General features: G+C 47.0%; 1 protein-coding gene and 1 long non-coding RNA gene across 8 annotated transcripts in view; one reads left to right on the top strand and one right to left on the bottom strand.

Moving 5' to 3' along the window:
• Window positions 1-1,796: 1,796 nt before the first annotated feature.
• LOC309651087 lies at window positions 1,797-4,128 on the bottom strand. The gene is made up of 2 exons (XR_014257915.1): window positions 2,998-4,128; window positions 1,797-1,965 (listed from the first exon to the last, which is right to left on the bottom strand). It is a non-coding gene; the product is annotated as an uncharacterized lncRNA (long non-coding RNA).
• A 320-nt stretch (window positions 4,129-4,448) lies between these two features.
• The window catches only part of PRPSAP2 (phosphoribosyl pyrophosphate synthetase associated protein 2), a 38,505-nt gene continuing 23,171 nt past the window's right edge, over window positions 4,449-19,782 (top strand). The window contains exons 1-7 of one of the 7 annotated variants that reach the window (XM_082442427.1): window positions 4,472-4,557; window positions 9,091-9,185; window positions 9,428-9,578; window positions 10,435-10,487; window positions 12,970-13,036; window positions 16,557-16,729; window positions 18,923-19,038. In XM_082442427.1, the coding sequence (XP_082298553.1) occupies window positions 9,460-9,578; window positions 10,435-10,487; window positions 12,970-13,036; window positions 16,557-16,729; window positions 18,923-19,038 (528 nt within the window). In that variant the 5' untranslated portion in view covers window positions 4,472-4,557; window positions 9,091-9,185; window positions 9,428-9,459. Of the gene's footprint in view, window positions 4,558-4,626; window positions 5,149-9,090; window positions 9,186-9,427; window positions 9,579-10,434; window positions 10,488-12,969; window positions 13,037-16,556; window positions 16,730-18,922; window positions 19,039-19,782 lie in introns of those variants that run through there. The other 6 variants (XM_082442430.1, XR_014257693.1, XM_082442431.1 and 3 more) reach the window with 6 other exon arrangements.

Raw genomic sequence — 19,782 nt, 5'->3', positions numbered from 1 at the left:
GTTCTCTATGCCTGTGAGTCTATTTCATAGATAGGTTCATTTGTGCCGTATTTTAGATTCCACATGTAAGTGATATCATATGGTATTTGTCTTTGAGAGAAAATACTTGAGCAAAGGTGCAAAGAGAGGTGTGTATATTAGTAAAAAGTGCCCAGAATTGGAGATGGGTTAAAAACGTCACGGTCCCTCCATATCACAACGGCTCACAGTAAGTGTGGCTGCAGTGAGAGGTTAGCACCTGTGTGCCAGGTGACAGCTCATTTGGATATCACCACAACCCCTGTAACCCTGTAAGGTGGAATGACCAACCCTGTGGTCATTCCCATCTCATAGGTGAGGAAGCCAGTGCAGAGGGGTAAAGAAGGTCACACACCCAGTGAGTAGAGGAAAAGGAATTTGGATACAGGCCGTCTGGTTCCTAAGTCTCTGCTCTTTACTCCATGGCACATGCGACGATGACATTGACCTAATTCATTAACATGAACCGTGTCCACAATAAATTGTTAAGTGGAGGGGCTTCCCTGCTGGCGCAGTGGTTAAGAATCTGCCTGCCAATGCACAGGAAATGGGTTCGAGCCCTGGTCCGGGAAGATCCCACATGCTTCGGAGCAGCTAAGCCCTATGCGCCACAACTACTGAGCCTGCGCTCTAGAGCCCGCGAGCCACAACTACTGAGCCTGTGCTCTAGAGCCCGTGAGCCACAGTGACTGAGCCCGCGTGCCACACCTACTGAAGCCCACGTGCCTAGAGCCCGTGCTCTGCAACAGAAGCCACCGCAATGAGAAGCCCGAGCACAGCAAGGAAGAGTAGCCCCCGCTCGCCTCAACTAGAGAAAGCCCATGCGCAGCAACGAAGACCCAACACAACCAAAAGTAAATAAATTAATATATTAATTAAAAAATAATAAATTGTTAAGTGGAATAGGGAGGTTAAAAAAAAGTCAAGTGCTTATCTCTCCATGGTGAGATAATGGCAAATATCTTTTAAATTTTTTCTTCATGTTTGTTTGAATTTTTTATAACATGTAAATATTACTCATCATGGAAAGATAATGAAGCTTTTCTCATGGGGGGTGGGTTAAAAAAGGAGAAAATCTGGAGGATGAGGGAAAGAACACAATGTGGGAAACTTCCCAATTTCCCTGTCTAGTGACCAGGCCCCTGGCCTCTGCACCCTCCGATGGCCAGACAAGCTGCCATCCTCCTCTGCTTGCAGGAAAACCAAAGCCTTGTTTATTCATTCCTGATGGCCAGAGACACGAAGGCGGAGAGGCAGCTGCAAAACTCACTGATTCCACAGAAAAGTCATTCCCACCCAGAATCTCCACGCGGCTGCTGATCTTAGTGCCCATTTTTCAGATGGGGAAACTGAAGCTCAGAGAGGTGCCTTCACCTCTCTGGCTGAGGTCATTTCTGCAAAGAGGAGGCTGGACACAGACTGGGGGTTTCTGGCTTACCACTCCACTAAAAACCTTTATAAAACTATAGCAAAGATGCTTTTCCTTCCTTTAAAAAAATGTTGAAGGGAAATGTCTTAGGATCAGGTGTCTTGATTCATATTCTATGTGCAGCAGTTTGGCCCTTGAATATGGTCAATGATGTGGTACAGGCAAACTGAGCACTTCCATAATATGCAGACTCTGCAAACCTCCAAGTGGGCAAGCGATTATCAAGCTTAGCAATAGGCTAACCAAAACCGCATTAGAGTGAAACTGACCCCAGTCTTTAGATTCTGGTTTTGCCCCTTTCTTGCTCATTACCTATAGATGTGTATCAAGATATCTCCAAACTCAGCACCTTAATACAAATATTTATTATTATCTCTCAATTTTCTGTGGTTTGATTGGGCTCAGCTGGGTGGCTCTCATTTGAGGTCTCTCACAGAGTTGCAGTCAGGTAGTGACTGGGGCTGCAGCCACTGGTGGGTCATCTGGGCTGGATGTCCACCATGGCTCACTCCCATGGCCTAAACCCCAAGGATAAAGAGGAAGGGAGATGAGACATCAGCCTATGGAGGATTTCAGAAGAGTCTTTGGAGAATTGGAAGTGGATGGAGAAGTGGTATCTGGTGTAATAGAGCAAGGGAAACTGTAAGCTAAGTGCCTGCAACGAGGAGAAACTGATTGATTGAGAAACTAACAATTTCATTGCCAAATGCTGGGAGCATGGTATGTGCGAGCTAGCTCATACTGGCTCAGCAGAGACGATTTTTAAATTATCAGGAATATTGTCCCTGCGTGGTGCAAATACTATACAATTCTGTGCTACTGCCCTCCTCCTTTCCATCGGGGGGAGGGTAATTCTGAGATCACCCATGGTACCGACATTTCTTGAGTACCACACTGTGCCAGGTACCGTGCTGGGTACCTGCAAACAGGGATCAGCAAAAGAGACAAAGGACCTGCCCGTACGGGCTTATAGTCTATAGGGGCTGGGGTGGGGATATTTATAAAATGACCATCCACATAAATACATAATTAGCGATCATGATAAGCCTAACGAAGGAAAAGTACTTTTTTTTTTTTGAGAAGGGGGGTGGTTTAGAGAAGGCTTAAAAATGACAATTGTGCTTAGGTGTTTAAGTAGGAGTTAATGAGGGGAGAGGGCAGCAGGAGGAAGAGCATTCCTGGAGGCAGGAACAGCATGTGTACGTGCCCTATAGCTCAGGGATGGTGGAACAGGCTGGTGGGAAAGAACAATGAGAAGTAAGCAAGGGGACAACACGCAGACCCCTGGCTTCAGAGGGTGGAGGGAAGGAATTTACTGGCTCCGTAGCCCACTGCGGCGCGAGATTGCGTCTTCTGGGCTCCCATTGGCTCAGTGGCCTGTCCTTGGAGCGCATCAGCGAGCTGAGGGGGATGAGTGGCCCTGATTGGTCAGATCCAGTCACGTGCAACCTGGAGTGCTGGGTGGAGCTAACGCAGGTTGAAGCCAGGAGGTGGGGTGCGTGAGGGTTGGGTCTGTGCAGAAGCAGTGGGTGAAACCAAAGTCCACTTACCAAAGTAAGGGCATTCAGTTTTGTACCCGAATCTGCCTGTGGGCTCACGGGCCTTGTTCTTCACAGAGGTATGACCCCGTGAAGCTGTCAGGCAAAGGAAATGTCTTAAATGACTCCATTTGAGTCCGGCCGCTTCTAGCTGGCCGTGCCACCTCTCACGAACGATTTCAAGCCTCACTCTAGTGAAAAATCCAAAGCAGAACTGGAACTGCGATGTGGTATAGGGTCTAGCTTAGTGCAGACCGTGGTGCCAGACCGCCTGGATTGAAGTTCTTGTCCATGTTTGTTTGTCCTTAGGCAAGTTATTGATATTTAACGTCAGGGTGTCAGTTCCCACAACTATTAAAATGTAGATAATAATAACACCTACCTCATAGTTCTGTGAGGATTAAATAAGTTACAGTTAATATATGCTAAGCACTTGGCCTGACACATGGTAAGTGCTCCATACGTGTTTGCTATTATTATGTTTTATATATATATTAAATATACTTAAATATAAGGAATTCAGGCAAGCACCAATTCCTTACTTTGTGATAAAAGAAGAAAGGGCAACAAAGCAAATAATAGTAATAATAACAACTGAGGGTTTACTATGCACCAGGAACTGTTTTGGAAGCTCCGCAGGTGTTATTTTACTGAATCCTCACAACAACCCCTGAGATGGGTGCTACTATCATCTCCATTTTTCAGCTGAGGAAATTGAGGCTCAGGGAGGTGAAGTGACATTGCCCAAAGTTACAGGCCAGTAAAGACTTGAAGCCAGACTTTTGTAATTCCAGACATCAAGGTCCGCAGTCGCGGGCTTCCGTGGTGGCACAGTGGTTAAGAATCCGCCTGCCAATGCTGGGGACACGGGTTCGAGCCCTGGTCTGGGAAGAACCCACATGCCACGGAGCAACTAAGCCGGTGCGCCACAACCACTGAGCCTACGCTCTAGAGCCGGAGAGCCACAACTACTGAGCCAGCATACCTAGAGACCGTGCTCCGCAACAGAGAAGCCACCGCAATGAGAAGCCCGCGCACCACAAGGAAGAGTAGCCCCCACTCAGCGCAACTAGAGAAAGTCCCCGCGCAGCAACGAAGACCAAACGCAGCCGAAAATAAATAAATAAATTTGTTTTAAAAAAAAAAAAAGTCCGCACTCGGGTTCTCGAAGCTCAGCCCCACCCCTCCCCGCCCCTCTCCCCGCCCCTCTCCCCGCCCCTCGCTCAGCCTGGCCCCACCCCTCCAGTCAGCCCCGCCCCACCATGGACTCGCCCCGCCCATGGCCCCGCCCCTCGCCCGACTGCAGTATTCCAGCTAGACTCGAAGGCCCCGCCCCTCCCCTCTGTGGGCCCCTTCCCTGCCCCGCCCCTCACACGGATGGTCCCACCCGAGGCCCCGCCCCACGTGGCCCTGCCCCCTTGAACGGCCCCGCCCCCAGGCCTCGCAGTCGCTGCGCACGCAGTTCTCGGCCCGGAGTCGCCATTTTGCTCTTGGAGAGGCCGTCAGGGCACCGGCATTTTCCTCATTCGGCAGCGGAGGTTGCGGCGGGGCCGGGGCTGGGGTCGAGGCCAGGTAGGCGGGCGGGAGGCGGCGAAGGTGGTGGCGCGGCCGGCGGGCCGGCCCTGCGGGGCACAGGTGCAGGGGCGGGGGGCTCGGCGGGGACCCGGCCGCGCGCAGCCCTCAGCCCGGTCCGGTTCGCCGGGGTCCGCGGGCCGGGACCTGCGGCTGCGGGCGGAAGCCCAGCCTCACGCGCAGACTGACAGCCCTGGCGGTGCTGGGCTGGCCTTGCGGCGCGGGCCTTTCTGTTGCCCCGCGGAGCTTGAGTGAGGACAGGGATGTAGCTCTAAGGCTTTCTTCTGCTTTTAAATGGTTTCTAGCAGATACTGCACAGTGATGATACCGATTTCCCCCCCTTTTATTAATATTGACGCGGTTTGGGTGTTTAGCTTTTGCAAGGAATGGGAAATTCGGGATGGGGATTTGGGGGGTGAGAAAATGTGATTTATAATGTTTAAAACTGTACCATGCACAAATATGTGATTCACCCACATTATTGAACCCCACGAAGTCCTACCCTTCTTGTCCGTATTCCTATCCCGACCTCGTCTGTACCGTTATTACCCAGTCTGGGTTCGAGGAGATGCAGTTCTGCTCTTACTTAACGTAAGCACTTTCGTACAGTCCCGGATATTTACCGTTTTTATTGTATTGAATGTATATTCAGAGTTTTACTGAATTACCCCATTATGTAACTTTTGCATATGTTCAGTGTTCCTCCTCTTAGAAAAACCATGCAGTGACCGTCATTGAGCTTTTTCTTTCTTTCCGTAGGATAAATTCTCCAAAGGGGAAATACTGGATCAGAGTTACGTGTTCTTTCTTTGACACGTGATATAAATTGTTTTCCAAACAAGGCGTGTTTACTACGCACATATTTCTAAACCTGGGTGTTTGTCTGCCTCGCCCCCCGAAATGTGGGATGTCGGGTCACTCTCCGTGGTGTTGGGAGACAGGCTGAAGCTGAGCTGGTGTCTGCTGCTTCCGGGTGGGCAGCCTTGAGGAGGTGTCTTCATCTTCAAGCGTCACTTATCTCGTGTCTCAAAGGGGACTTGTAGTACCTGCTTTATTGAGTTGTCGTAAGAATTCACAGCCCTCAGAAAATGGTATTTAGCCGAAAGAAAACGTTCTGATGAAGAGACAGCCAGGTGCCTGGGGTCACAGAGGCCTGGAGGATTAATTACATATAGGCTTCACCCTTCTAATTCTCTTCAATACTGACCCCGAAAAAGCAAATTTTCTTTGAGTGAGGTACATCACTAATAAAAATAATAGTTCTTTATACTTTCTGACACCTTTTAGTTTGCAGACGTCTTTCAACTCCATGTGTTAATCATTGCAACTCAACGAGGTCAGGCTTTATTCAACAAACATTTGTTATTTGACAAACATTTGTTAAGCCTCTCCCTCTGCCAGGTACTATTCTAGGCCCTGGGTGTACAGCAGAGAACATAATAGTGGAAAAAATCTCTGCTGTCTTGGACCTTAAATTCTGGTGAGGGAAGCTGTTTTTAACCAAGCGTCTGTCTCTGCTGTCGAGAAGGGGAAGGCCAAGGACTCGTAGCTGGTAAGCAGGGGAGGCAAATCAGGTCTTCACACTGTGACTCCAGCCATCTTTAGATGGGAGGTATTCACACAGCAGACGCACTAGATGGAAAGCAGCACACTTTGATGCCAGCCTCCCTCATCTGAGATGTGCGTGAGTCGTTTTGAAATGACTGCCAGCGCTTGCAAAGCGAGGGCTCTTTCAGAGTGGTTTCCTTCATGAGACTTAACAGATTGCCCAGTCTCAAGCAAAGAGGAATATGATTTGCTTTTCGTAGGGTTCTGAGATTCTCTGAAAAGGCTGTGTTTTCATGTGTTGTATATAATTCTCACACATGCTAGAGTGAATTTAGGATAAATGTAAAAGCACCTGTAGCTTATGGGGGGGAAATGGGGATGTTCTCTTTACCCTCCATTTAGCACTATAGTCTTGTACTAGTGAGCCTTCTGCCAGCCCCATCCTGGTGATTATCTTGTTTACGAGGATAATCTTTAAAACTCTTAAAGCTTGGTAAAGAGCACAACTTGAACTTCCAATAGGAAAAGGAGAACTAAAACTAGCAATGGCCTGAGAACTAAAACTAGCAACTAGTTTTATTGTTTGACCGACTTGTGAGATGGGCAGTCACAGAGCATGTCTGTACTGATAACTGTTTCCAAAGGGACTCCCAGCCTGTGCCGTTTTGAGGTCTTAGGTTAGGTTTCCATTACTGAAACCTGGTATCTGGAGACTGAAACCCTAGAGACCGTAGTCAGTGATGAAGGACATTTAAACCATGACCATTAATGAAAGGTTCCAGGAAAAGAGAATACACAGAGGCAAGAGAGCCGTCTTGAGATAGGTCGAGGACTGCCCTGGGGAGAAGGAATTTGGGGTTTCCCGTAAATCTTCAAAGAAAGGACAAGGCCCAGGAGGGGGAGGCTGCTGGGAGAGGGATCTGCGTGTTCTAAGGAAGAATTTGGAATGGCTGGACCCTCAGGATGTGGCTGTTCAGGTATCTGGAGTGGCTCCTTGGTAGGAGTCCTAGAGATGGACTGAGTTACTTCCAAGATCTCTTCCTTCCCCTCAGATAGTTTGATTCTCAGTGTTCCACATCCTCTCAAGAACACTGCTGTCCTTTAAGAAGCTTCTTATTTGAAGGTTAGGGGATGTAAAAAGGTGGCCATCCCATGCATATTATGTACTCGTTCGGTAGATAACCGAAATATTAACAAGTTGACTCATCAGAGCTTCCATTCACCAAGCGTATCCTGTATGTGGGGCACTGTGTTAAGTGCTGTACAGGAACTAATCTTACAGTGACCCTGTACGGTCAGTATTCGCAGTTGCATGGATGAGGGGGTGGAAGCTGAGAGTGACTAATTTATGCGAGGCCTCACAGTGAGTTAAGGGGAACTAGGAGCTAAGATGCAAACCTGGGTTTGACTCCAAAGCCTGTATTCATAACTACCGGAGAATGAGTTTTATTTTTGTTGTGGTTTCCTTTTCCAGACTCTGTTCCTAAACACAGGCATAGAAGAGTTGAGAGGTGGTGTTAGAAGACACCTAGGATCTCCTCCGATTCTGAGTGTTGATGGTTAAATATTATTTCTTTCATTTGCACCAGTCACCCTGCCCCACGCTATGCTGTAAAGCTGGCTCGGCACACTTTTTCTGTAGAGGGCCAGGTAATATTTTAGGCTTTGCAGCCCATACTTAACTCTACCACTGCATCCACAGACAACTTGTAGACAGTGAGCATGGCTGTGTTCCAATACAGTTTTATTTACGGAAATAACCTGTTTTGGCCCGTGGGCTGTACTTTGCCGATCCCTGCTCCAAAGCCACTTTCCACGGTACACACCAGTGGTCCTTCTTGGTCTCCTTAGGGCTTTGGCCAGCTGTTCATACATTTCTGTTTGTAATTCATAGGCTTTAGGTCAAGTGCATTGGGATGGCCTGTGTTTCCCATTGAGGGATGCCTGTGGAGAGGAAATGTGCTCTCCTCACCTGCGTGGGAGACCATGAGTGACCCACCCTATGACCCACTGGCCCCCACTGGCAGTTACTGCAGAGAGAGACACACACATGCATAAGGAGGCCTCTTTGGGTTGGTGACCTGCTAAGTGTGGCGTGCCTGCACCAGGGAACACTGGCACCAGTTAAAAAGGACATGATGGGTCTATACTTTCTACCTGGGATCTTAAAATACATTGCTCTTTAAAAAAGCAGATTATAGGTAGATTTGTACGATGATCCCTTTTTATGTTAGAAATGAATTTTTATATGTATTTTTTATGGGGATCACATGTGTGAACGTGTAACAGCCTGATGGTGTCTCTTTCAAACTAATAATAAGAACTGTCAGGTCCAAGGACCTAGGTGGGAAGGAGCCTGGGATCGGAGCTAGTGACGTCAGCCTAAACTCTGATGTTTCAGTATTTTTTACAAGGAGAATGTATTTGTTTATTACTTGTGTAATTAAAAGTTCAGAATAACAAATAAGATAATTGGCTTCAGCCTTTTGCTCCCGTCCACCAGCCTTCCCAGAGCCACCCACGTAAACACATGACTGGGGAAATGCAGTGGGCTTGCTGGGAAGGCGCCTCCGTCCCCGAAGGCCTAGTGGACTGTTGCTCCTGCGTCTAAGCCATGCCTGCCTTTCTCCATAAGGACACTCGGCCCAGAGAGTGGGAGGAGGAGGAGAGCATGGAGGGCTCTGATGACCTCTAGGACAGGCTCTTTCTGTCTGTGCCCTGCTGCTGGTCAGTTGCGTGGCTGAGTCACTTTCCTTCAAGGTTATGGTCACCTGGTCGACCTTGTGTTCCAGTTGAGGAACAATGCAGATGACAAGGTCAGGCTTAGACAGGACCTGGGGCAGCTGCAAGGCCGGGGGGAGGTTTCATGGTGAACAGGCATTACAGGGAAAGCTGGGCATGGACGGGTTTTTTATTCATTGTTTAAGGATCAGTCAGTCCTTGTCCTTGCTAATGGCTTTGCCATTTTTCTGTGTGTCAATCCAGGAGGAATTTTGTTGTCAGAGACTAAAAGGAGGTTGTCGTAATTGACTTTAAGCAGCAAACAGTAAAACACTGAGCTCTTCAGCTCCACCTTTCTTGTAAGTTTATCATTTATTCCCAGTGGTCATGAAAATAATTGAGTCATATGATAGCATCTTTCCATAAATTTGGAACCCTAAAACTCAAATAGACTTTCTATTTGTCTATAAACATGTTTAATATAAAAGACTCCATCATGGTAAAAACTAATGTCCTTCAGCTTAAGTCATTTGCTATTAAAAAATTTTCAGGTGTATTTCATATCATATGACAGTTCTTAATATATTTTGTATCTTTCCAGGCTCTGAGAATTGGAAAACCAAGAAGGTTTTGATGTTTTGTGTGGCGCCACCTGAATCAGAAGCCAAGATGAACATAACCAAAGGGGGTCTGGTGTTGTTTTCGGCAAATTCTAATTCATCATGTATGGAGCTTTCAAAGAAAATCGCTGAGTGAGTATAATCATAGTATTAAAATCTGTACTCATGATGTGGTGTTTTACATTTGATAAATGGATTGGCACTGATTGTTAAATTTGAAAGCAGATATTTTATAGTTAATCTGCTTATCATCTGTGTATTAAAGGCTCACCTTCTTGTAAACTGTTGTCACTCCTACACATTCATTCAGCAGACATTTATTGAGTGACTCCTGAGTGCCAGAGATTGTGTTAGGTGCTACGTATGTATAGAATTATTTGAGTATAAAGAACAATGAAGGGTATATGCTATATGAAGATAGTTTATAGATAACAGTTCAGTATAATTTTAGTTATTTATTAAATAAATATTGAGCCCCTGCTGTGTACCAGACCTTGATCTAGATACTGGGGAGTAACAGTGAACAAGCCAGTCAGAACCCTTCTTTAGTAGAGGGGCCAGGCAAGAAGCAAGTTAGCAAAACAAACAAACAGGATCACTTCAGATGGCGGTAAATGCTGCGGGGAGAACCGAGAGACAAGGGCATGTGCCTTTAAACCCTGGGGATGGAATGTGAATTGAGAAACCTGAATAGGCACCAAGTGAAGGTCTGGGGCAGAGCCCTCCAGGCAGAGGAAACAGCAGGAATGTGGCTGGAGGGCAGGGAGCCCAGGACAGGGTCGAGAGGCCGCCTTGGGTTGGCATAGGGTGGGGATGTGATGGGTTAGGTGACCGAACAATTCTATGTCCACTTTAAATCTCGTAATAGGAATACCTCTATTTTTAAAAATTTGTTTTATTTTTATCAATTTCTAAATCAGCCTTAATAGTAAAGATGTTGCATCTGTTCTATTACTTTTTCAGCGTTTTCCCTCTTTCTCTTCCCTAGGCGGCTGGGGGTGGAGATGGGCAAAGTGCAAGTTTACCAGGAGCCTGACAGAGGTGAGTGATCCTGTGTTTTCGTGACGGTGGCCTTTTTGTGGTACTCGCCGTGCTGGCCCAGTCCCTCATCCGCCATAGCTGAAACGGTCAGCCTCAGTGTCCAGTTAGTTCTGCCAGCAGGAAGACAGGCAGGCAAGGTGGGCGAGCGCGGTGTCCCCGCTCCCACTAACACCAGCTCGATAGAGAATTCTGGGGCAGTCACATCTAGGGGCTTAAAGTCTAGTCCTTAGACGTCATCCGATAACAACTGCGTGGGTGCGTGAACAAGCTGTCCAGCTGAAGAAAGCATTAGCTCAGCGCTTGGTTGAATCCGTCCCCTTAGGCGGGGTGCGTGTGCCCTGTGTAGCCACGGTATCGGCTGGTGGGTGTTCTTTACCCCAGCCTGCACTGCCTTGGGCTAGACTCCATGATGTCATGTCAGGAAGTGCTTTTCGCTAACTGATTTATGATGTTGCATAAACACCTCAGGTTGTGAAAATCACGTGTTATTTAGCTTTTGTACTTTGTGTAGAAATGGCGGATGTTTGAAATTATTCTAGCAGGAGTGACAGATGACCTGCATAGGCGTGAGAGTCAGACAACTTCTCCTTGGCAAGTTATTTTAGCTGTCTAAACTGCAAATAATTTGGGCTGTTCTGAGGATTAAGTGGGATAATTTGTGTGCCTAACACAGTTTTTGGCACATAGTAGGCACTCAGTAAATACTGGTTCCCTCTCCTTTTCCACTGCAGGATTTTGTCAAATACTTAAATATTAGAGAACTTACAAGACACTTGGATGAAAAGGCACAAATTTGCTCTTCCCCTATTTATTTCTCCATTACTGCCTCCTCTTCCCTATCTCCCAAGATCCCCCATGTGGCTTCAGTGGGAAACAAGTATAATTGAGGGAAATATGCAGGGAGTTGGGAGAAGATTTTGCTGCTAAAGGGAATTGGATGCAGTCCTTTGTCTAGTGTAGAAGCGGGGCTGAGGGAGGCTGGTGGCGGGAGACTCAGGAGGAGCCTGCCCGCCCCCCCCCCGGGTTCATGAACGAGGGGAAGGAAGGAGGGAACTAACGTCTGTAGAATCCTTACCATTACCAGGTACTGAGGAGCCGAGTTCAGGGGTGACGTTAGGAACGAGGCCCCAGAGGGAACAGAGTCGGGATTCAAAGCTCAATCTCCCTGTCTCTCAAGCTCGTTTTCTTTCCGTGGTACCACACTTTTTTGTAAACATGTACTCTATTTTTTCCAACATTTCTAATGAAAATGTTCAAACCTATAACAAATGTGAAAGAGTAGTGCCTTGAGTACCCATATGAACGAGTACCACCCGCATTCAGCAGGTGACACTTTGCTGTATGAATGTGTGTTTGTGGGACCATTTGGAACTGAGTTGCAGACATTGACACTTAACCCCTGAATACTTGACCATGTGTCTCCTAAGGAGGACTTTCTCCCATGTAGATACGCTACCATTGTCACATTAAAGAGATTAATGATAATTCTCTATCATCTAATAGCTAATGTACGTTCTAATTTTCCTAGTTGTCCTAGCTGGTTTTTGTTTTTGTTTTTATAAATTTATTTATTTTTTTAAAATTTTTGGCTGCGTTGGGTCTTTGTTGCGGTGCGTGGGCTTCTTATTGCAGTGGGTGGGCTTCTCATTGCGGTGGCTCCTCTTGTTGCGGAGCACAGACTCTAGGCACGTGGGCTCAGTAGTTGTGGCTTGCAGGCTCTAGAAGCACAGGCTCAGTAGTTGTGGCGCACGGGCTTAGTTGCTCCACGGCATGTGGGATCTTCCCGGACCAGGGCTCGAACCCATGTCCCCTGCATTGGCAGGCAGATTCTTAACCACTGAGCCACCAGGGAAGTCCCTTTTGTTTGTTTTTTAAACCAGGATTCTTGGTTCAAGTGATGTGTTTTTTATATCTCTTTATTCTCTTCTAGACTAGGGCAGTCCCTTCACCTTCTCTTTTTTTTTCCCACAGCACTGACTTTTTGAAGAGTTTGTCTTGTGGAATTTCCCACTCTGGATTTGCCTAATTGTTTCCCTGTGGCTGATCACAAGTTTTTTGAGAGTAGGGATACTGGGCCTTATTTATCTTTACTTTCACAATGTTATTCTAACATTTGTGCCTAACAGGTTCTTAATTGTTGCTGGTTGAATGAAGGAGTCTGTCATTTCCTGTAAGGGTACGGGGCTCAGAGCAGCCCAGCACTCGCTGTTTATGTACAGGAAGTGAGGAGGGGAGATTTACTTGTTTTGAGTGACAAGTGTGATTCCTTCTTAAGCATGTCGTATAACTTAACATGTTTAAAAGGTGTGATTAATCGAACTATGTTCGTTATCCTTCATAGAACTGAAAACCTAGTGAGTTTTGAAACAGGTCCAGTTTCCATATTTTACAACATTGGGGGATGCTGCAGGGTTTTCTGTGTGTATTTTTTAAAGTTATGTGCCTTGTTCACCCTTCTTCTCTTTTCCCCTTTTCCTGCCAGAAACAAGAGTACAAATTCAAGAGTCTGTGAGGGGGAAAGATGTTTTCATCATCCAAACTGTTTCAAAGTGAGTAACTTATCCAACAGAAATGTTGCTTTCTGGGCCTCTGTTTGGGCATGAATGTTTAGAATAATAAGAGTTGCCTAGACAGGGAGAGTTACGATTGTTTTAAAATTGGCATGATCTTACTCTGCTAATTTTTCTGACATAGCTGCTGACTTTTTTGTGTTCTTTCAGTGTTCTCAAGGGTGGGAATAACCAGGTTTGGGGGTGGAGGCGCTTAACGATAAAAGAGCCCATTACATTTGCTCTCAGTAGCCAGAATTTCATAAAATTTGTAGGGAAACTCTTCTAGTTCCAAAAAAGAAAACAGGCGGGAGGAGAGGTATTTGCTTACTTGGGGTTCTTAAAGCTTTTCCTGCAGATAATTTAAACGTACTGTCCTGTTGCATAAATTAAAGGAGCTGAGAAGGTAGACGGTGTGTTGAAGGCATGTGCGTTCCTGTCTCCTGTGACATTTGATAGCCGTGTGTTCTGGAAATTGTTGAGGTCACAAATGTGTACGCTGGGGATAGAAGATTCAGTGCAGTGAGAGTGTCTGCACCGCTCTTTGATCAAATGCCACTCTGTCCACAGGTGTCCCTGAAGGCCTCTATAGATGAAATTTTTAACTCAGTACAATTTTTAATAATGTCTAGAAATCGGTTTGTGTAGTGCAACATTTTTTAGCCTAGAGGTTCCAGAAATTGCTGCAAGCTAAATTTGTGGTTATATGTAAAATAAATACCAAAGAAAGGGAAGAAGAGCCAAATTTGGGGAGAATTTAGACTTGGAACACATGTACTTTCACCTAAATTTTGAACATCTCTGTCCTGGTCTTTGGTTCACGGGGATGAAATCTCGAAGCCATCTGACTCTTCTGGGAGGAGGAGCCGAAAGGGACCTGTCACTGCCTCCCATCGTCCTGGAGCGCAAGTGTGCGGGGCCTTTGCGGCGGGGCCTTTGCGGCGGGGCCCTGGCTTCATGTCTTGCCTCTGCTTAGGACCCTCAGCAGGGCTGGGCTGTGGGGACGAGAGCTGGTGCTGCCCCTGCTGCCGCTCTCTTTCCCGGGCCAGACGCCAGGCTGGTAGAGCGCTCTCCCTGCCCACGCCCTCATCAAGGAGGGGAAAGTGCAGAGCACAGAACAGCTGACTTCCTTCTGGCTCCCGGGTGTTTGCAGTACTTTTATACCTTTCGTTTCTTTCCATTCATTCATTCACTCATTCCTTTACGTTTATTTTTGGGCATTTCAATACTCTTTTCATTCTGCCCCTGCCTCTTGTCAGTTTCTTATTCCTCTAGCCAAAACCATTCCCTTAATTTTCTCTCTACGTGCCTCATTTTGGAGTGCTCCAGAATGTGCCGTAGGCTTGTCTTGTCCAGGTTGCAGAAAGCTTAGATATTGTGGTCTTCAAGAAACAGTTAACACTGAGATTTGGTGTTGTCAGATACACCTTGTACCTTGCCTTAGTGTAGACTGGTGGTAGGCACTAAAAGTATAAGAAAATTTTTAAATTAAGAAAATTCTGTCCATTAACTTAACTTTTCCTGTAATTCAGACAAGTTATTACTAGAATTTAGTGACGGAAAGCCTTGTACCAGCTCACAGAAAGATGGTGTTCCTGGGAGTATAGTTTGGGAACGTGGTGTAACTTCACACCCGCTGTTGGTCCCCCTGCTCTTACCCCTCACACAGAATGCTTTCTGAAAGGCTCCTTTAACTCTTCCCATGTCAGGCTTGTTGTCAGGTATCAACAGGGAACCTACTCACGCAAATGTTCCGTGTTTCCCTCACTCTTTCACGCAGTCGCTCATTCACAAACATTTATTGAATGTCTGTTACGTGCCAGCCGCTGTTTCAGGTGTGTGAGATGCGTGAAGGATTAAAATAGATCACAGATCCTTGTCCTCATGGAGCCTATATTCTAGGACATGCAGGCAACATAATGAATAAGTAGATTATCTAGTTTGTCAGAAGATGATGAGCGCTGTGGATAAAAACCAAAACAGCATGGCAAGGAGCCGGACGTGACGGTGGTGAAGGATGGAGAGAGGGCAGGCTGGGGAGGTGACATCTGACAAAAACTGGAAGAAGGTGCCAGCCGGCGACGAGGGCACTCCAGGCAGGGGCAGGGAGCCCTGAAGCGAAGGCCCTCAGGTGGGCGTGAGGCCTGGCGTGAGGGGAGGGCACGGAGGAGGAGTGGAGCGCAGAGCGGGGGTGGGGGCAGACCCTGAAGGGGCCTCGGGAGCCATTGTAGGGCCTTGGGCGTCTGCCGTGGGCAGAACGGGAAACCGTCGCTGGCTCCTGAGCAGAGTGCACGATCTGCCTTTGACTTGAAGCTCCAGCTGGACGCTGTGCAGAGCGTGGGCTGCAGAGGGACTGCCGGGGGCGGGCTGTCACTGTCACTGTCACTGTGGGGGTCGAGGCTTGGCCCCAGGGCAGCAGTGGAGTGGTGAGTTGCTGTCACTCTGGACAGGAGAGCAGTTAAGGGCGCCTCTGGGGGTTTCGTCCTGAGTAAACTGGAGGAGCAGAGCTGCCATCGACTGAGATGGCAGAGGTTTATGGCGAGGCAGGCTTTGCCGGTCAAAGAGCAGTTCAGTTTTGGGTACGTTTTGAGATGTCTTAACAGACTTTCTAGTGGCATTGTCAAGAAGCAGCTGGATTTGTTAGTCTGGACTTGAGAAGCCTGGGCTGGAGCTATAAATTTGAGTCTCCAGCATTTACAAAGCTCTGAAATTGGATGAGAAGCCCGAGCGAGGGATGAGGGAGGAGAGAGGAGAAGAGGACAAATGATCAGTTGTCAGGGCAGGAAGCCGGGGAGGAGAGGCACCAGCAGAGGAAACGAAGCGGGGCGGGAGGGGAGCGGTGGGCGAGTGATGGAGTGTGTCAGGGCGAGGACGGAGAGGGGGGGAGTGAGAACCCAGCGCTGGCCTTGGCCACGTGGAGGTCATCGGTGACCTGGATCGGAGCGTGTGTGGGAGAGGATGAGAGAGATGAGTTGGAAGCAAGTGTGGACAACCGTCTTGAGATGTGCTGCACAGGGGAGCCAAGAAATGGGGCAGTGGGGAAAGTGGCCTGAGCTGCTGTTAATGGGAGAAATGGCCCATGGGTATGAGCCGGGGAGAGTGACACACTGATGGGGTGGCCGGGGGGATAGCTGGAGCCCTGCTTCAGTGGGCGGGGGGGATGGGATCCCTGCGTCACGGGAGGGCTGATTTTAGAGTGACTTTGGTGTGGAAAGTTCGTCTCTGGCTGATGGCTCGGGGCAGGCAGACTTGGGGGCTGCGTGCGCATGTGGCGGTGGGGGCCCCGGGCTCTTTTCTGACGGTGCTTTTCTCAGTGGAAAAGGAAGTAGGGTCATCGGCTGAGAGGCAGCATGGGGCGACTAATGGAGGCCCTAGAAGAGAGGGATGTGGTTTCTTTTTTGTGTCTAGAGCCTGTCTCGGTCGAGGCGGGCGTGGCACATGGCCAACGCTTAGTTGGAGCCGAGAGGGGTCATCGTGTGTGTGACGTTTCTCCTTGCTGGTCTCTGTCCTTGGGTTCCAGGGATGTGAACACCAGCATCATGGAGCTCCTTATCATGGTGTACGCGTGTAAGACCTCCTGTGCCAAAGGCATCATCGGCGTGGTCCCCTACTTTCCTTACAGCAAACAGTGCAAGATGAGAAAGAGAGGCTCCATTGTTTCCAAACTGCTAGCTTCCATGATGTGCAAAGCTGGTAAGAAAGGCAGATACTTGATGGTTTACTGGGGCTCTGGGCGTTTTATTTTTACCTGAGAAATTGTAAGGCATTGTCTTAACTAAATTAGAATGTTGAACAGAGTAGAAATAGTGATACAGCTTTAAGATGCTAATTTATAATGAGTCAGCAGCGCTCAGCGTTCTCTCCTGTTCCCAGCTCCCTAAACACAAAGCTGGTGAGAACAACTTATTTTTTCCTAAATTCTTTGTTTAAAAAATTAATATTGAAATGACAAGTTACAATCATATTTAGGTTGTTTTTAACGGGGAAGAAGGCATTTGGAATCAACAACTCTAATAACACAGCGACTATTCTTATTTTCATCTCTTCCCTTTCCCAGTACACATTGGCATACTTTGCAGACCATACATATTATTTTGTGTTGTGCATTTTTAGGTAACATTCTAAGTGTCTCCTCCTTGTTTCTAAATAATCTTCAGAGTTGTTACTCTGTGTGTGTGTGTGTGTCTGTGTGTGTCTGTGTGTGTGCGTCTGCGCCCACGTGCACGGGTGTGCCTGTGTATGTGTGTATGATTATAGAAGGCACATATCACAGAGCGTTTGCACAGAGAGAAAAGAGTAAAAAGTCCCCATATCACTACATTTTAACACAGACACTTACTGCAGAATAAATTTTCTACGGTAGCATTTCAAAGAAGGCAAAACCAAAACAAAAAGTGAACAAACCTGAACCCCAGCAACCTGAAGAGCATACCCGGTTGAGAACCCTGCCGGAGGGAGCAGGCCTGCCCTGCCCGCCTAGGCTTGCTCCTGGGGGGCCACCAGGCTCGCTTTCCTGTTCATTTGGGCAAGTTCTGCTTTAAAAAATTTTTCCAGTTGAATTATATGTATGTTTATATATATATTTCCATTTCAAATATCCTTTAAGGAGCCAATGGGATGAAGATTCTTCACTTTTTCGAATTACAGACAGGCCTGTGCAGTTTGTCTTAATATATTAAGACAAATATTTGTCTTAATATGGCTTGGTCATGCCTATTGACAAAACTTCGGGGAGATGAAATCCACTCTCATAGAATTATCAGAGACATTTCTTCATTGCTATGATCTTGGCTGTTTTAAGACTTTAAATTGATGTGAAAAGCATGCGTCTCTGTGTAAGAAAAGCCACCCAATCTTTCCCTTCTGAGGAGGGAAACCCAGTTCCCCACCTCCTCTGAGTTTCCTTTCCTCCTCGCAGGGAACACTTCACCTCTGTCACCAAATGTGTAGGCGTGTTCCCTACACCGTGCAGTTCTCCAGGGCACCAGCTGGGTGTCGTACAGTTTCACTCTGACACTGTGTACCTGGAGATGGCGTCAGGTCCCACGGGTTAAGGCTCAGTCCCACGTGCCTGCTCCCCTGACCCCCCCAGACGCTCACTGCAAGTCCAGGTTGTCACCTGTGCTGACCAGTTGGCTATAAATCAGAGGTTCCCACGACCTCCTCTTGGGTTCGATTAATTTGCTAGAACTCCTCACAGAACTCGGGAACACTGTCTCTTACTGTTCACCGGTTTATTATAAAACGACATGATAAAGGATCCAGGTGGACATCCGGGTGGAAGAGGTATGTGGGGCAGGGTATGGGGAGGGGCTTGTGCCCGTGTTCACCCGCCTGGAAGCTCCCCGAAGCCCGCGCTGTTGGGACTTTATGGAGGCGTCCTCACAAGGGCACAATCATTCATTAGCTCCATTTCCAGCCCGTCCCCCCTCTCTGGAGAGTGGGGGTGGGGAGCCTGAAAATCGTGGTGACCGGCCCCCATCAGGAGCCCATCCTGGGTCGCCTCATTAGAACAAAAGATACTCCTGGTGCTCTTGTAACTAAGGAATTCATAAGGCGTCAGGAGCTCCGTGTCAGAGGCGGGGTCAAAGACCAGATGTTAGAATAGGAGATGCTGCTGGTGCGCTCAGCACTGCGGGGGCGGCAAGGGTCTTAGGAGCTCTGTGCTGGGACCCGGGGGCAGAGACCGATATTTATATTTTCTTTTATCTCATAATCTCATTGTACTAAAAAAAAATCTGAGAAATAAAGACGCTGCGTTTTTGATGAGAGCAATTTTTAATAGTAATTTATTGTATATGGTGTCTTGTTTTATGCAGTACTTATTCATACAGTGCAACTGGTTATGAAACTATTTGTGTGTTTGTGTCTGCTTTATTTTCAAAGGTCTGACTCATCTTATTACTATGGATTTACACCAGAAGGAAATTCAGGGCTTCTTCAATATTCCTGTTGATAATTTAAGAGCATCTCCCTTCTTATTACAGTATATTCAAGAAGAGGTGAGCTAGCTCAAACTTTTTAACATTCTGTTTAAGGCTGAAAGATGCCTTTCCATTTCCTTGGGCTGTCCATGAAGGATTAAAACTTGATGTGTTCTGCTTAAAGTACTGTTTACTTTATAAATGTAATTCAGTGTATTTTTTTTTTTTTTCAGTCTGAAATTCTTTTCCCATTTAGGTTATTACAGAATACTGAGCAGAGTGCCCTGTGCTATACAGTAGGTCCTTGTTGGTTATCTAGTTTAAATACAGTAGCGTGTATATGTCAATCCCAAGCTCCCAATTAAAGAATTTGAAAAAGAATAGATGCATGTATATGCATAACTGAATCACCGTGCCGTACACGTGAAACTAACACACCATTGTTTTTTTTTTGTAACATCTTTATTGTAGTATAATCGCTTTACAATGGTGTGCTAGTTTCCGCCTTACAACAAAGTGAATCAGCTATATGTATACATACATCCCCATATCTCCTCCCTCTTGCGTCTCCCTTCCACCCTCCCTATCCCACCCCTCTAGGTGGTCACAAAGCACTGAATTCGGTGTATTTTTAAATTCTTAAATCTGCAATTTATTTCTTTTGCTAGGCTGTTAAAATTGCTTTTTTTTCTTTTGGATCTCAGGTACCTAGAATCACCTAGTCGTGATTGTGACAGATAACTCACTGTCATCATTGGTCCGTGGGTGGTCCTGGGCCTCTTTTACGTGTCCCTCTACCTGCCTCATCTCTGTCCATCCATC

This window comes from Balaenoptera physalus (assembly GCF_965194825.1).
Source record: "Balaenoptera physalus genome assembly, chromosome: 20".
Lineage (NCBI taxonomy): Eukaryota > Metazoa > Chordata > Mammalia > Artiodactyla > Balaenopteridae > Balaenoptera > Balaenoptera physalus.
This window is presented reverse-complemented; position numbering and strand designations above follow the sequence as displayed.